The 17,961-nt window shown below is 33.8% G+C and overlaps 1 protein-coding gene across 2 annotated transcripts in view; it reads left to right on the forward strand.

Moving 5' to 3' along the window:
• SEMA3C (semaphorin 3C) overlaps window positions 1–17,961 on the forward strand; it is a 196,596-nt gene that overhangs the window by 110,837 nt on the left and 67,798 nt on the right. For both annotated transcript variants that reach the window (XM_067042728.1, XM_067042727.1), the window contains exons 6-11: window positions 1,561–1,651; window positions 5,857–5,976; window positions 7,599–7,741; window positions 9,666–9,780; window positions 11,769–11,838; window positions 14,026–14,170. In XM_067042728.1, coding sequence (XP_066898829.1) covers window positions 1,561–1,651; window positions 5,857–5,976; window positions 7,599–7,741; window positions 9,666–9,780; window positions 11,769–11,838; window positions 14,026–14,170 — 684 coding nt within the window. The remainder of the gene's footprint in view (window positions 1–1,560; window positions 1,652–5,856; window positions 5,977–7,598; window positions 7,742–9,665; window positions 9,781–11,768; window positions 11,839–14,025; window positions 14,171–17,961) is intronic.

Below are 17,961 nucleotides of genomic sequence, written 5' to 3' on the forward strand. Positions count from 1 at the left end.
TTATATAAATGATGACCTCTTAGAAAGCAGACATAGTTAGGAGTCAGGAGACTGAATTTTAATTTTGCTTTTGTCACTATTTAGCTATGGGTGATCTTGGACAAGTCATATTTTCCTCATCTTTAGAATTAATCCATGAAGAGCGTCGTGTTATAGGACCTTTCTAGGCTAGAGCACTGTGATTCTTTTTAAACTCTCTAATTTCCCTTTACCTCAGGGATTTCCCGCCAATACATCAAACTCAGTATAACAAAAATGAGCCAGTTTTATTTTCTTTAAAAAGTCAAAACTTCAGAATCAACTTTGTTTTCTTCATCTTCTTGAGCTACCTCCAATTTGTTATTGATTGCCAAGCTCTGTCGATTTTCACTTTACAAATCCTGTTACATCTTTACCACTCTTACCCTGACCACTGAAATCCTGGCATGTCAGATTATTATTACCTAATTCCTGGACTACTGCAGTTCAAAACAAGTTTGTTTTCTTGAACCCAGTGTCTGTCTTTACAACCACCATTCTCAATCTTCTTAAAGCACAAGTAAGGCCCAGTCTTCTTAAAGCAATGTTTTGATCCTTTTATTCCATGCTCAAAAATGTTGAGCCCACATCTCATTCAGGATAATTTTGAAAAGCAGCTTGATAATTAAGGTTCTCTATCATTTTATGCAATCTACAAATGTGATCATTTTTCTTTGAATTTTGGTAGTAGCTTTTACTAACTTTATATAAGAAAAAAGATAAATATACCAACAAAATGCTCCCTCTCAGTGAGGCTACACTGACCATTATATTTCAAATTGAGCCCACTGGCCCCCATCCGTGGATTTGCCTAGTCCCATTCCCTGCTTAATTTTTTTCCTAAGCACTGAGTACCATCTAACATACTTTATATTTTATGTATTTATTCTGTTTATAGTCTTTATTTATATTATCTGTCATTAGATTATAAATTACCTACAGGTAAGGATTTCTGTCTATTTTGTTTACTCCCAATGTTTTGTCAGTGTCTGGCAAGTAGTAGGTGCTCAATAAATTTTTGTTAAATAAATAAATGAATGAGTAAAAGAAACATTTTTATCTAAATTATGAATTATTTTGTTGAATCTAGTATAATGCTTTATATAACAAAATAAGTGGTAACATAAAATTTTATGTTTAAAAAAATCTTGATTATTTTGAAAGTATCATAATCCTCATACACATTGTTTCTCTGTAATAAGTTTTCTTCTTTTGGCCAATGTTCAACATACCTAGTTCAAGTTTACAATGATCTTGATTTCCAAGTGTTTTTTATTGATGTTGATTTGAGAACTTGTTGGATCAGCTTTATGGGGAGTGTAGTAGGATGTGAACTTGACCTGCTGAGGTTAGCTTTATAACTTACAAATGGATTCTTCACATAGGCCAAGAAAGTCTTAATATAGTAAAATTGGGAAGGCATAAACAACCAAGTAGAAAGCATATTATTTATGAGGATGCTTTGTTTTACTGAAGAAAAATTGGTTAACTAAGATAAAGTAATTTATTGTTACTACATTTCCAATTTTATCTGTATTAAAGGACCAAGTTTTCATGATTGACTCCAAGTGTGAATCTGGAAAAGGACGCTGCTCTTTCAACCCCAATGTGAACACAGTGTCTGTTATGATCAGTAAGTGGAAAATAAAAGAGGGAGGCGAAAATATTTTTTTTAAAAGGAAATTGAAGAAAATAAATTCATGATACCATATACCCATTTTGGATAGCTGCATGGATCATAGCACCTGAGTAAAATAATAGAAAGAAAGTTGTGAGAAATTTTAATTTCTCGTTTCCAAGAATATTCATGATTAAATTATAACCATGTATTTTTTCATCTAATATGACTGCTGTCATTTGTAAAGCAAGTCAACCATTTAAAAAGCGTATGTGGGGCTTCCCTGGTGGCATAGTGGTTGAGAGTCCGCCTGCCGATGCAGAGAACACGGGTTCGTGCCCCGGTCCGGGAAGATCCCACATACCGCAGAGCGGCTGGGTCCGTGAGCCATGGCCGCTGAGCCTGCGCGTCCGGAGCAAAAAAAAAAACAAGAAATGCTTCAATAAAATACAGTTCTAATTACAAACTGATCAAAATGTTCTTGTGTATCAAGAGTAAGCATACATAGAAACTCAAAAAAACTCATGATGTCTTCTTACATACGAGTATTACAGGCTTGTAATTACAGGCCTGTGCTCCGCAACGGAAGAGGCCACAACAGTGAGAGCCCTGCGTACCGGAAAAAAAAAAAAAAAAAGCGTATGTATGTATATACATATATTAATAGGTATTGTGTATATGCATACATATATTAATATATATTATAAAGTAAATTTCAGTGTTTTCTGTAGTTGTTTTTCTAGTATTAATTATATTCACTTTTCCTCATGTTTTAGTAATCTTTTACAAATGATTAAAACTGGTATTGCTTTCATGCAAAAGAATAACAAAGTGCATGTGTTAGCCAAGTACATTCTCTGTGGATTGTCTAGAAGTTGCTGTACAAAAATATATGTGCTCGTAAAATCACTTTTTTATTTTCTCATTTTTTATAAAATATATCAGTTAAGAAGCAGGTCCAGTTGATTACTGCTACACACATTAAGAAATCAATGTCTTTGAGTCTCAATCATCCAGTGCCTGTCTATACCTCACTTAAAAGACATTCTTTTCTGGCTAATTAAGACAATTCTAGAATATGTCTGACTTAACATTAGTTGACTGTGGGACAAATCTTGGATTTCAGTATGCCGATTATATAGTAAATGATTTTCCCTTTTTGTTTATCTATGTATTGCCAGTGGTAAAATTGCATCATTTGACAGTAGAACAGGTGGAAAAATAATTTGTTCAAAACCCTTTGCTTTGATTCATTTAAAAAGGCAACTCATCTTTCTTTCTCAGATCTGGAAACTAAATTAAGACAAATACATCCAGCACTGACTGAAATGTGAGCTTGGAAATTATCCAGTAAATTATTTCCGTACAGTCATTCAAATTGGGCAGGGAGGAAATGAAAGTGTATCATAAGGACAGAAAAATTAGAAAGCTTTGAAACTTCAACATATCCAATTAAGTCTGATGCAGAGTATTTTCAAATAAGTTTCTAAATATTATTTAATAGAAGCAGTGTCTCAGAAAGTATTTTCTTCATGAGGAAGAAAATTTTATTCACCTTTAGAAACTGTAAGATTTGTTTAGTACGAGATAAATATATAAAGTTTTCACTTATTTCAAGTTAAATGCTATGAAAATAAACTTCAAAATTCTAAATTATTGTTAACACATACTGGAGTTTTATCTCATCAGATATTATTTAGAACAAAAAAGGGTTAAAACAAGGCAGTATAACTTTTCCTGTTAAACTGTAGTAAGTCATGTAATCGTTTTGAGCTTTAGAGAATTGGATTCATTTATGAAATTAAAGTTGTTATTGCTCTTCATTTTTCAAGGACTTGAGACTTCAATTCCTAGGCTTATATTCCTATGCTACTTTTTAATATTTTGATTAACATTATAATATTTACTCTCAAAGAAAATCATTAAACAGTTTGCTTAACTTGAAAGCTGAAACTAAAAAGAGCAGGAAGCTTTATAACCTTATATTTAGCATCTTATTTATTCTACTGATTATCCCTGTAATATTATCTCTAATATTGTACATTTCATTTGTGTAGTCATCTAACTTTGCCATTTGATGTTTTATCATTTCTGTTCAATTGCAGTGCACTAAATAACACAAATTGGTTAAAATATTTCTATCTATTAAAGTGCCAAGAAACGTTGAGCATTAGAAGAATTTCAAATTACACAATATAGCGTGGCATCTGGCCCAAAGTGCTATGTTCTTTTTCTATTTTTAGTAATTATTGTAGCACAACAAAGTCAGATGACATCTCTTCAAGAACCTCTTCAAAACCTCATGAGATATTTTTTAGTCAGTGGAAGTACAACTGGAAAGCAAAATATTTTTGGATTAAAGTTTAAATTGAGCAAGTTTATCTTTGCATAAAACCTACAATGGAATTCTGAAAAAAAAGAATTTCTACTCTCAAATAAAATTCTTTCCAAAGTGACATTAATTAAATATTTCTTACACAAAACAAAGCAGAAACTTTATTATCCTTAACTTGCTATTAAAATTGCTGAGAATTTAAGACAGGAAATGAAGCCAATTAGCCATATAACTCTTTTGGAATGTTTAAGACATAACTAATAAGGTGGTATACAGTAGGGTTAGAATCAGTCCTGTCTACCATAAACAATCCTCAGAGTGTCCTCTTATTTTCCTTCCTGTAAACAGATACAATAATACAGAGCTGTGCTAATAAATCTATCGAATATCAGGAATTTATAACCTCCTCTTTGGGGCATAATTGGGTATAACAAAGCTGCGAAATAATTAATTACAAAGTTATCTCAATTTAACAATCATTATATCTACAGAATACTTGTGTAGATGCTTCACAAATGTTCACAAAATTGTAAAGAAGCTAAATAGCTCAAAATTCTTTCAGGCAGGTTTTGTTATCTCCCAATATTCTGTTCCCATGGACTTCAGATCTCTACCAGGAAGCAGAATTTGGCGACACAACGCCTGACATACCCACTTGCTAACTGGTAGGGGTTCAGTTTGTGACCTGGTGAGCACATATTAAAAACATTCCATTCTCCATTCTATCCTAGGCCAACTGGTATTGCTTATTACTAAACAGTGAGCTTAGAGTGCTTTAAAATGTTTCAGTCCTGCCAAAATGACCACAATCTGAAGGTAGCCAAGGGAGTAATGCTAGAACATCAGTCAAAGAACACAGCTGCATGGTAGTTCAGTGGGCCAAAGCTGATCAATTTTATTATTTTTTAATAGATATTTAACTTTGTACTCAAAGGTCATACATACCAATTTACTGCTTACTCTCCTTACTAGAATAAAAATTAATGTGGATCTTAACAAATAAGCAAAATGTCCAGTGTTGTGCACATACAGATTAACATATCTTATTTTGTCATTAATAATGATAATTTAATTTAATTTTAAAATATCTTTTTTCTTATCTTTAAGTTTTATTTTATATGTGCTAATATGTTAAGCCATATATGGCTTATTAACATCATATTATATTGTTAACATAATGTTAACATGTTATGTGTTGCAATTGAAAAAGTAGCAGTTTGTTTACCTTAGAGAAACCTTCTAGCATAAAGATCAAAACATACATTTAATGATGAAATTGTTTTATCATTAATAGTACTTTGACAATTTGATGTGGTTTCCATCTCATGAAATAATAATAACTATTATTTTCAATCCATTTGGTAAAATCATAGAATTTTTAATATGTAGTGCGAACTTTTGATCATAATCCAATTCCCATAGAAGTTTGAGATTCAGGGTACTAAATGACTTATCCCTAATTAGCAGTTTAACTATGACCAAAATTTGAAATCAAGTTTTCTGACTCTTACAGTATTTTTTCTTTATTAAAGAAATAATAATTAAGCCATTTCTTTATTTTTATACCTATATTATTTCTGCCATTTCGGACACACACTACACTATATAATCAAGTTTAGTTAAGTATTTAGTATAATTAAGTACAGGCAGAGGAATTTTTATCTCTATATCAAAAAGATTGTTTTGGTCATTATACAGGCAATAATGGACCAAATTAAACTTTATCCAATTTTTTAACTTGGTGGACAATGGAAACCAATTAACAACTATAAATATTCTGTATTATGTGTCATGATCTAATAAGCAAATTCTCCTTGATTTTAAAAATAGCCTTTAAAGCAGTTAAGATTTGCTTTTAATTTTCTTCACATTTGCTTTTTCATAGATGAGGAGCTTTTCTCTGGAATGTATATAGATTTCATGGGGACAGATGCAGCTATTTTTCGAAGTTTAACCAAGAGGAATGCAGTCAGAACTGATCAACACAATTCCAAATGGCTAAGTGGTAAAATAACAGTTTATCCATTTTCTGAGAATCATACTTTAAACTAATTTGTTTAATTTCATAATGAAAATTACATTAAAATGATTAAAAAGTTAAAATATGAGTAACAACAATTCTATACTCTGTGATTTTAAATATTTAGGCTACATAAGTAAATGAAATGAGCCGTATTTCATATTCTAACTCTTTATTAACAATCATAGAATTATCATAGGATATATGAATAAATAAAAGTGACAGTGATATTCATATGTACCTATAGACAAGAATCTTCTCCAGGGCTTCCCTGGTGGCGCATTGGTTGAGAGTCTGCCTGCCGATGCAGAGAACACGGGTTCGTGCCCTGGTCTGGGAAGATCCCACATGCTGCGGAGCGGCTGGTCCCATGAGCCGTGGCCGCTGAGCCTGCGTGTCCAGAGCCTGTGCTCCGCAGCGGGAGAGGCCACAACAGTGAGAGGCCCGCGTACCGCAAAAAAAAAAAAAAAAAAGAATCTTCTCCAGTTGTTTAATTGTTGCATATTACAATTAAATGTCATTTATTTATTTGGTCTACTTGTATATTTTAATAATGCCAAATCTAAACATTTTCCTAAATTTATGACAGATATAATGAATAGGGCATATTTAGGAGCTCCTATTTGTTTGATGCTTAGATTCTAAACTTATAAAGCTGGTATATATTATTTTTTCACAGTTTGACTAATACTTAATGGAAATCATAAGTATGATAATTTTATGATTATCAGTGTTCAAATGTTTTCAATTTTGGGGGTCACATGGAATTCACATCATGAAAAGTGCTCATTTGAGTTAAATGTACAATTCCAATCAGTTGCTGTTGTTTAGAGGAAGAAGAAACCACTAAGACCTTTGTCATTTCACCCTGGGGAAAATTTAAGCTGACCTTAGATTTGGCAATTCACTTAACATTGCACAGTTAAGCATGAATCACTACAGTTAAGCATCTTATTTCACTGACAGACCAGCACAAGAAAGCAGTGATTGTCCATTTACTTCTTCAAATTATTCCTCTAGTACATCTGGAAATAGAGTATTCTAAAAATTGTTTTGTTCTTGAAATAAGGAATCCCTCTATGTCTTCAAATGACTGCATTTTTTCCTTGAAAAGTTTCCCCTTCATTTCATATGCTGTATTTTAAGTAAAATGTGTTTTTCAGATCATGGACTCCCAACTCCTCATTCTGCTTCAGTGAATTTGAGTTTATATGCACTAGATTGAAAACCACACGTTTAAAAACAAACTTTTTTTTCTATGAAACGATTATGAAATCCCATGGGAAATAACTGGTAGAAAAGTTTTTCAATATTTTTAAAACTCATCAGGCACAAAGAAGTTTTGCAATTAGTGTACTTCCAGAATGTATTGCAGACAGAGAAAAATAGTTTAAGCTTTATATCATAGCTATACTTTGTGGCACTTGACATTCCAAATGCGGTATGTTCAGTGAATACAATTGCTTGCTTTTAGACTTTTTGGCTATGAATATTGAATTGTTCCTTTATACCAAAGATGGAGAAGGCATGTGCCTGTGGTCTACTTGGATGGAGAGTAGATGGATTTTCATCATGAGTATATATAACGTCTTTGTATTTTTTTCTAGAACCTATGTTTGTGGATGCACATGTTATCCCAGATGGCACTGATCCAAATGATGCTAAGGTGTACTTCTTCTTCAAAGAGAAACTGACTGACAATAGCAGAAGCACAAAACAGATTCATTCCATGATTGCTAGAATATGTCCTGTAAGTATTAATGTTGTTCTAATTTGAAGAAAGACTAAGAAATTCAAATTATGTAAACATGTCTTCTTTTTCCAAAGTTTATCTTCCTACTTTTAAAATCTATGGTTACAAATTAATAAAATATTAAAATTAGACATTTATATTTAATGTTTATTCACATCAGTCATACAAGATAAACACACTATTTTGGAAAATAATCCAAGGAATATTTTGGTTATGGTTTTACACAAACAGTTTTGATTAATTTTTGCTTTTTTCCATTTAATGCATTAGTATTAAAAAGAAATTGCTGAATTGTATATTATAGAAAGAAATAGAACAATTGTTATGAATAAAATACAGAAAAACATCAGTAAAAGACAATTATTGAGGAACTGTCTACAATAGTGAGAATTAAGAAATGCTTTAGTAGGGGCTTCCCTGGTGGCACAGTGGTTGAGAGTCAGCCTGCCGATGCAGGCGACATGGGTTCATGCCCCAGTCTGGGAAGATCCCACATGCCGCAGAGCAGTTAGGCCCGTGAGCCATGACCGCTGAGCCTGCGCGTCCGGAGCAAAAAAAAAAAAAAAAAACAAGAAATGCTTCAATAAAATACAGTTCTAATTACAAACTGATCAAAATGTTCTTGTGTATCAAGAGTAAGCATACATAGAAACTCAAAAAAACTCATGATGTCTTCTTACATAAGAGTATTACAGGGGGCTTCCCTGGTGGCGCAGTGGTTGGGAGTCCGCCTGCCGATGCAGGGGTCACGGGTTCGTGCCCTGGTCCGGGAGGATCCCACATGCCGCGGAGCAACCAAGCCCGTGAGCCATGGCCGCTGGGCCTGCGCGTCCGGAGCCTGTGCTCCGCAACGGGAGAGGCCACAGCAGTGAGAGGCCCGCATACCACAAAAAAAAAAAAAAAAAAAAAAGAGTATTACAGGCTTGTCCTGACTCATTTATGATTACCATCTTCTGTGCAAAAGTATTTCTTAAAATATTTAGTGTTTAAAATACTCTATTTTTAAACATTACAATATTCCAATGATTTTGGAGCTTATCTGCTTCTCAGTCATTTAGAACAAGGCAGTAAAGCCAGCTGATGATGTGAAAGGCTTCAGGGAGTACAGAACAAATGTCATTCAATAGAGACTATTTGTGAATGATCCAAATACCATTTTCCCTGTCCTGACCAGAGAAATATGTATATAAAGTATCTGATTAGAAATATTAAGGATTAAATGATAATGCAGAGAAATGAAGGAGAGAAAATAGAATTATTGGGGACTATTTGGTGTAAGTATAAACCCACTCTCCTGACCACAGTAGAATCTGCATGCTTCCCTGTATACAATCATTTGTGTTTGTACTGAAGAAAATGAGTTATCAAGAAAAGGCAAATTAAATTATGTAGTGTCCATAACAGTTTACTCATATTTTCATCAGAAATTTAGAAAGCGTTATGGCATATATTTACTAAATTCATTTTGATACATTTTCAGTTGATATCATATAATAGGAGAATAACAGTATAACTAAGGCTATTTTTAAAAAATACTATAGATCTTAAATATTCCTCTTTAACTATTGATATGCAGATTTGGTTAACATTTCCATCTTTCAGATTATAACAAATCCCCAAGTAATAAGAATCCAAGGTAGGGCTTCCCTGGTGGCGCAGTGGTTGAGAGTCTGCCTACCGATGCAGGGGACACGGGTTCGTGCCCTGGTCCGGGAAGATCCCACATGCCGCGGAGCGGCTGGGCCCGTGAGCCATGGCCACTGAGCCTGCGCGTCCGGAGCCTGTGCTCCGCAGCGGGAGAGGCCACAACAGTGAGAGGCCCGCGTACCGAAAAGAAAAAAAAAAAGAATCCAAGGTAAATTTTAAATACACTTTAATATTTATGTAAGAAATCTGAAATGTGTTTACAAAATGGTTTCAGAATGACACTGGTGGACTGCGTAGCCTTGTCAACAAGTGGACTACCTTCTTAAAAGCGAGACTGGTATGCTCAGTAACTGATGAAGATGGCCCGGAAACACACTTTGATGAACTAGGTACGTAAATGTGAGATTGCAAGTGTTCTTGAAAGAGAGTTTGTAAAGTTTATGTGTTTCAATAAACTCTCAAAAGAGGATGTATTTTTCATGAATGTTTTCAGCATAAATAAGTGCTGGTTTGAATTAATGATCTGGATACTGTTCATGAATTTCCTGAAGTATTTTTAAAATCTGTCTTGCCCCTAAGTGCACTGCTGAAACATTTAGTTCATTGAATCCACCATGATATATGAATCCATGTGTTTTGTGTGTGTGTTTGTGTGTGTTTTAGAGAGAGAAGAGAGAGGTATTTATATAATTTATATATAAGTAATGATATGTTTGTGCTTTTCTAAAATAAATGTGTATTTCATATATATTTGAATTCTGATATTCTGGTTTAAAATCAGTTTGTATGAGAATACAGCTATATATTTTTACTACAATTAATGGACAGAATAGAGGTTAGATGGAAAAGTGTCAGAGGAGAAAGTAGACTTGTGCTCCAGTTTTAGTTCTTCTTGGTGACCCTGGGACTAACTATTCTCAGCATGTGTGACATGAGGAGGGTTATACTTTCCAGGTCAAATAAGGACTGACAATCTGATTCCTTTCTACCAAGGAACAGTTCTCTTTTTTTTGAATTTAATTTAATTTAATTTTTTATACAGCAGGTTCTTATTAGTTATCTATTTTATACATATTAGTGTATACATGTCAATCCCAATTTCCCAGTTCATCACAACATCACCACCACCCTATCCACGCTTGTCCCCCTTGGTGTCCATATGTTTCGAACAGTAGAATAACTTGGTACACATAATAGTATCATGTTTACTAAGTGCCATTTAGAAATGACTTTTATTTTGCTTTAATCCATTAAAATATAAAATGCTGGTTAGTCTCAAATACTGAGGCAGGTGATGAGATAAGCAATAAAAATGTATTATAATATGGAAAAAATACAGGTTATAGCAACTACAGTAACTGAAATAGACAGTTGGTCTCCTCAAAAAGCCATTATGTTGATCATAGAAACACAAGTTTTTATTTCAGCTTTTCTAGAAAAAAAGTTCTAAGTATGATTTCATGTTATAACCTAGTTACTCATTATTTTCCCCAAAATTCTTTGCAAGTATATTTATGTTTCAGTGACTTAGAATGTTTCAGTCTTTCCCGGTTTTAGGGAGAATAGACAGTGCCAGCCTTTTATGGAAAGACTAGTGGTTATTAATTTATTGCTTAAGAGGTTCTAAATTTATTGTGAATAACAAAATACATTTTTCTTTGTATTGGTCAGCAAGAATCTTATTTGCAAAAAGGTCACTAAATCTAGATCTTTCTTGCATTCATAACAATTGGTTATTAATTGGAATTTCCTATCAGAAATTTACTTCCAGGTTCTGTTATGTATTACTATACCTTACAATCTATACTTTTGCCTTTGCCTCAATATACTTTAAAATTCTTGTTGTTAGGGGAATTCTTGATTGAATAAAAATATCACTAGCAGTTTTGACTAAAAGACAAAAAGTCTTATAAGTCATTGTGAAAAAGTTTTCTTCCATGTTCCAAATTCTAACCCTAGATTAAAAAGAAATTGAGATTTGTAATACTTTTTAAATTAAAAATGTAATATATTATCATTAAAGATATGTAGAAAATTCAGGAAAAAAGAAGAAACAGGAAAATTTCTGTAGCTTTGTTAACAAGAAACACTCACTGGTAATCTTCTTATTATATTCTGATGTATACGTGGTTCTGGTCCATATTAAATACCATTGTGTCTTTTCTATTTAATATTATTTCATTAGCATAGTTTCCATAAGTGTTTGTATAACATTTTATTTAATTTACTTTACCATGTGCTTATCATTTAGTTGCTGTCAAATTATAATGATGTTGCAGGAATATCTTTCTGAATACTTTTTGTAGTTGAAATTATTTCTTAGGATAAATTATTTTAATATTTAGGAATTTTAAAAATTGCTATTTCCCTTTTATAGAGGATGTGTTTCTGCTGGAAACTGATAACCCAAGGACAACACTAGTGTATGGCATTTTTACAACATCAAGGTAATTATTAAACAATTACATTGTATGAGTTAAACAATAAACTTTATTAAGTAATAGCAATTATTATAAAAACGTTCTTTTCAACTCTTTAATTTTACTTAACACTTAGGATGTAACTCTCTCATTTTATTACTTTTGCCTGATTACTAAAATATATTTAAGCTGAACTCAGAGTTTCAAAATAGTTTTGTATGGGGTATTTATAATGATTATATGCTATTTTTCTCAAAGAAAGGACAATATAAACTACAATGCAGGGATAATGTGTATAAGCTATATTGTTTTAAGGAAATAATTTGAAGACTTATGATGCAAATAAAACTCTTGGCTTTTCTATTATAATTTTTTTTTTTTTTTTTTTTGCTGTACGTGGGCCTCTCACTGTTGTGGCCTCTCCCGTTGCGGAGCACAGGCTCCGGACGCGCAGGCTCAGCAGCCATGGCTCATGGGCCCAGCCGCTCCGCGGCATGTGGGATCTTCCCGGACGGGGGCACGAACCCGTGTCCCCTGAATCGGCAGGTGGACTGTCAACAACTGCGCCACCAGGGAAGCCCTATAATTTTTATTTCAATAGCAATCTAAAGTGATAACTATCAACACACTAAACCAGTTTTCATGTTCCATGTGACAGTATTTTAGATATTTGAAAATAGCTTTGCTTTCTAATTTATCTGGAATGCCCAATCCCAATTATCATGTATTTCAAGACAGTTCAGCATATTCTCATCCTTTCCTGCGTGTGTTCCTATGTACTCATTTTACACCAGGAATGTTACTCAGAATTCAGCACAATACTCCAGTTGTGATATGGCCAATTCAGAATGTCCTTTTCATCAGTCAACTACAAAATGAAAATCAAAAGATTTTACCGTTCTTCTCTAGTGGGGGAAACGTGATATAATTGTAAACTGTAATGAGCCAGTCACAGTAAAAGAATATCACAGGGATATTGATTATAAATCACTTTGCCCTATAAGATATCTAAAAAGATGTCTTTCAGGATGAGTTTAACTCCTGTTTTAACAAAGGAAATAGTCTTGATTTAACTCACAAAGAATTGAACGAAGCAAAAGGAACCAAATTCTTAAGAAGAAAATGTTTGTCTCAAAAAAATATTTCCCTAGTTTCTGTGTTTCCCTAGTTCTGTGTTTCCCAACACCAATAACTTTAACATAGAAAAAATTTTGTCATTTCTGACTATTAATGCTAATGATTAATAATATTTCTTGGTTTTCTCAATGGGCATCTAAGTTTCCCATTAGGCATGTAATTTAAGAGAAATATGTGATTCAGAAAAATGTTGGTTTCAGTCAGTCTGCCTAGTGACAACTGAAATAGTTTTCAATATGCATCCAAATAAATTTTATGAGAATTTATTGACTAAACATAATGTAAGGAATCTTTTTTGGACTCTGTTTACAGCAGAGTAGCAGGGAAAGTTTACAATTTCTCCAACCACTATTTAGGACAGCATTGTAAGAATACTCTCACATTGAAATAATCTTAAGGCAAAGAGATACAGTGTTCTCTTATTAATGAGATTTATTTCTGTGACGTAAACTATGATAGGTTATGTTGATACTGATCTAGAATTCAAATCATAATTTTTTTTTTTTTTTTTTTGCGGTACGCGGGCCTCTCACTGTTGTGGCCTCTCCCGTTGCGGAGCACAGGCTCCGGACGCGCAGGCTCAGCGGCCATGGCTCACGGGCCCGGCCGCTCCGCGACATGTGGGATCTTCCCGGACCGGGGAACAAACCCGCGTCCCTTGCATCGGCAGGCGGACTCTCAACCACTGCGCCACCAGGGGAGCCCCTCAAATCATATTTTTAAATAAATCATCAATTCACTTTTTGTTTAATATCTTCTACAAGATAAACCAGTTGGAAATTTCTTTGACTTGTCCTATATTTAGGACAAGTACATTGAGTACTTTTCTATAACTTACTGTCTACTACCTACTACCTTATTGTCCATGGGTGAACTAAATGTTTTGATGCTTTTCATATCAATGGCTTATTTCAAAACAGTAGAAGTTTTTTAGTTTTTTACAATGTGTACCATAACATTCAACTTTTCCATGATGAATTACATCAACTTTTTATCACAAAGTTTACCATTTATTTTTTTAAATGTATTAAAATTTTAAAAATAAGAAAATTAATATCTTTCTATTTTCTTTTTTAGCTCAGTTTTTAAAGGATCAGCAGTGTGTGTGTATCATTTATCTGATATACAGACTGTGTTTAATGGGCCTTTTGCCCACAAAGAAGGGCCCAATCATCAGCTGATTTCCTACCAGGGTAGAATTCCTTATCCTCGCCCTGGAACTGTAAGTATCCAGGAAACTTTCTTTGTTATTTTACTTTTTTAAAAAAAATATAAGTTACTAAGAAATGAATATCATGCTGATGTTTATTAAATACAACTATAGACCTACTGGTATACTCATTATAATTTTTCAGCTCACAGGTTCTTAGATTTGGGATTTTAAAAATATATATATTACAGCATTCTGTACAATTTTTCTAAGTGCTATTGATAATAAAATCTCATTTATATTTCAAGACAGCTGGATATGTTAGATAGGGAAGAGATATTTTCCTAATTTTACTGGCATAAAAACCATAGCTTGGAAAGTGTTAACATTTTGGAGGCAGCCTAAGAATTTGAATGCTAGTTGCTTTTCACAATCCTTCCTTATATTAAGGAATCTCATCTACTTTAATGAAAGAATAATCATGTGAGAATTAGAGATAAATCATGTGGAGATATTTCAATTTTAGGGATATATTTAGTTAAAAATTATATGTTGTATATATTTCTCAAAGAAATAAAATGGTATGTGTGAGCAAGTAATGACAATGAAAGTGATGTAATTCAAATAAAATATAAAGTTTTGAGGCATACAGATATAACCATGTCTTGCAACATTGTGGTATTAAGGGATACATTGTAAACTACCTTTTCCAGCTGAAGTTACAGACAGTGCACTGGCAGATTGGAACTGAGTTTTCTAGGACAATGATCACAGTCTTACTATTGGACCATAATAATGCTGCATTGCCTTCTAAAATATTGATTAGTTTCTGTCTCTGTAAAATGTCATACAACACACTGATTGAAAGGAGATGTTACACAATTGACCAAGAGGAATATAATTCTCTAATATCCTTGCATTTCATAAAGTAAGTTTATATTTATAAATTGGGTTGGAGGGAAGTAAAGAACGATTTTTTTAAAATTGAAGGATATTTATTAAAATAGTATTTACTTAAAATGTTTTTCTTTTTATTTGAATATGAAATCCCCTTTGTCAATATGCTTTCAGACATTTATTCCTCATAATTTTTACTGACTGTTGATTCACTTTAATTTTGTGTTATTATTAGTTTCTTTTCAATGCATTATTTACTCCTTTGTTTTCTGATCATCTTAAAGTATACTGCTGTCAAATGTTTTAAAAATAGAAAAAAGTGTGCTAAGCCTCTAAAGAACATGTTTATTCAAAATTAAAAGGGCTCAGGCTTGGTTCCCTGGCTAGGAAGCTCAAAGATTAGTTATTGATATGTGTTTTATTAGAACAATTAACTTTTAATTAATTTTGGAAAGATTATCAGAATTGCTACTTATCCAGGAAAGAATTGTTTTAAAAAGTTGTAGTAAATCACGGCGGGCAACAAAGTCTTAACCATATAATTACAATCTTTTTTTTTACAATCTCCTTTTAAATGATTTCACTTTGATGCTTATAGCTCAACAGAAGATGGAAGAAACATTTAATTATTTGGTACCACACAAGGAAAAGAAGTCAACAGATATATCCATCTTAGGGTACCTCAGGTTGGAGTGTGTTGGATAAGAAGCATGGTTTACATAAGAGAAGGGAAAGCAAAGGGGAAGCTGAGTAACTTTCAAATTCCATCATAACTGAAGGCTCTCATTATTTCATTGAATGTAGTTCATGTATTTTCAAATGATTCACTGATAAAGTATCCAAAGATTTGTCATATTTTTGAGAATTGCTTACAATTTGAATTTGACCAAGTCATTGCTTCATCTTAAATCAGCAAATTAAGAGGCGGTTGCGATTATATATGCTTTCATCAGTTATTCTTTTGAACAAAATATATATGGGATTAGTACAGGAGCAATTGATTTGTAAACTGAATAAAATTCCATTTCCCCCAAGTAAAACGTTAAGAGAACCCTCTCATATACAGATAAAAGAGAGCCACACTCATTGAATCAGGGTTCAAGGCCTCAGAGCCTCAATGAGTGTGTGCTGGAGTTACCTTGTACCTGGCTGGCAAGAAGAGATTGTGTTCACCTCATCTCAGTTAAGGACATCACAGTAGCAACTGGAGATCAGCCATGGTGGGAGTACTACACCATGGAAATTGGCAGATGTTACAAATCAGGGTTTTACCCCTAAAGAAAAGCACTCTCCCTGGTCCCGCAGTGCCTCCCTCATAAGACTCTTCACCCAATGGCAGCTCAAAAGGACTCTGAGAAGAACACTCATGTTGAATAGCAATTATCCTACATAAAATGTGAGACTAGATAAATCATTTTTAATAAAACAATATAAACCAATGCTAAATTAGAAAATTCTGCAAACAGTCCCACTTTTCACTATTTATGAACTCTTAAGAATAAGCTTGTTTCATGTTCCAAAGCAATGTGAAATAAGCCAGGGCTTAGTGACACACATCTGGAGGAGACTCCATGAGAAAAGGGAGTGAGTAGTCAGTACTTGAGACATATTTCTGTAATGTGGTTTCTTACATCTGGTGCTGAGACCAGAGCAACTCCTTTAAATTAAAAAAAAAAATTGTCAGATGAGTAATCCTTAGGGAATAAAAAAGGCTGGGTGGAGGAATGACCTCTGGAACTGCTCCTGGAAAAGCATACCTCCCTGAAAATGCAGTTCCTCCACACTGCACTGAGCAAAACAGCATGAAGTTAGCTCTCTGACTCAGAGTGGCCAGTATCTGTCTCTTTCTTGGGCTTCTAAGGTTTAATATCACCTTCGTGAAGCCAGAAGACCTACAGCCAATTGACCCAAAGCATTCTTTTTCTCTAGGGTTAAGAATGTTGCCTCCCAATGTAGGATCAACTATGATCGCCATACTTTTTTTCCTTATACAGTAGTCCAGTTGCCAGGTCAACCTCATAAATATATGACTGGATTCTTAAAGAAATGACACTGGCAGAAATCCTATACCCTCATTCTAATGTTCTGGGTAGGTGCTTCTTTTAAAGCAGCATTGATAGCTGTGTTAGCAAACTCGCAACTAGCAAGCCCAAGTCAGTAGGAAGAAGCCTGCCAATTGTGTCATAATGTTTTTCCATAAGTAATACAAGTTTGTGGAAGAAACAAGACACCTTTGGTATGTTGCAAAGGGCAGCCAAGGACTGCAGATTCTCTCTGTGGCTGAGCTAACATATTACATTATTCTGATACAACATGTTTAAGCTTCTGTAAAAGATTGTGTTTGCTTATACTATACTGTTAAAGCAGAACCTCACAAAAGTCTTCAGTTTTAACATCTGTTTATAACTGGACCAGAACCATCTGCTTCAATCACTGTGCTTTGAACAGGTCTACAACCTGGTGCACCAAAAGAACACGGAAAATTCATGATCCTGACAAAAGTGCCAGCAAAAATGTTTCCCTTTTTCTTGGGACCATTAACTATATGGATCATGTTCAAAGCATCTTTTGGTTGTTCTTATATTAGAAGCATTTTTATTCCTCATAGACATTTTAAAACATAGCAAAGTTTAGAATAAAATTGAACACATGAGGCATATAGACATGAAAAGTTAATTACATATTGTTTCACATAATTATTCAAGACATATGAATAAAGCAGACAATAAATATTATTGAAGTCTAGAGAAAAAAGAGGTTGTCACGGGACAGCCCTGTTTGGAAAGGCATTTAAAAATATATGAGATTGGGCTTCCCTGGTGGCGCAGTGGTTGAGAGTCCGCCTGCCGATTCAGGGGACACGGGTTCGTGCCCCGGTCCGGGAGGATCCCACATGCCGCGGAGCGGCCGGGCCCGTGAGCCATGGCTGCTGAGCCTGCGCGTCCGGAGCCTGTGCTCCGCAACGG

Source organism: Kogia breviceps, chromosome 9 (genome assembly GCF_026419965.1).
Source record: "Kogia breviceps isolate mKogBre1 chromosome 9, mKogBre1 haplotype 1, whole genome shotgun sequence".
In the NCBI taxonomy this organism is placed as follows: Eukaryota; Metazoa; Chordata; class Mammalia; order Artiodactyla; family Physeteridae; genus Kogia; species Kogia breviceps.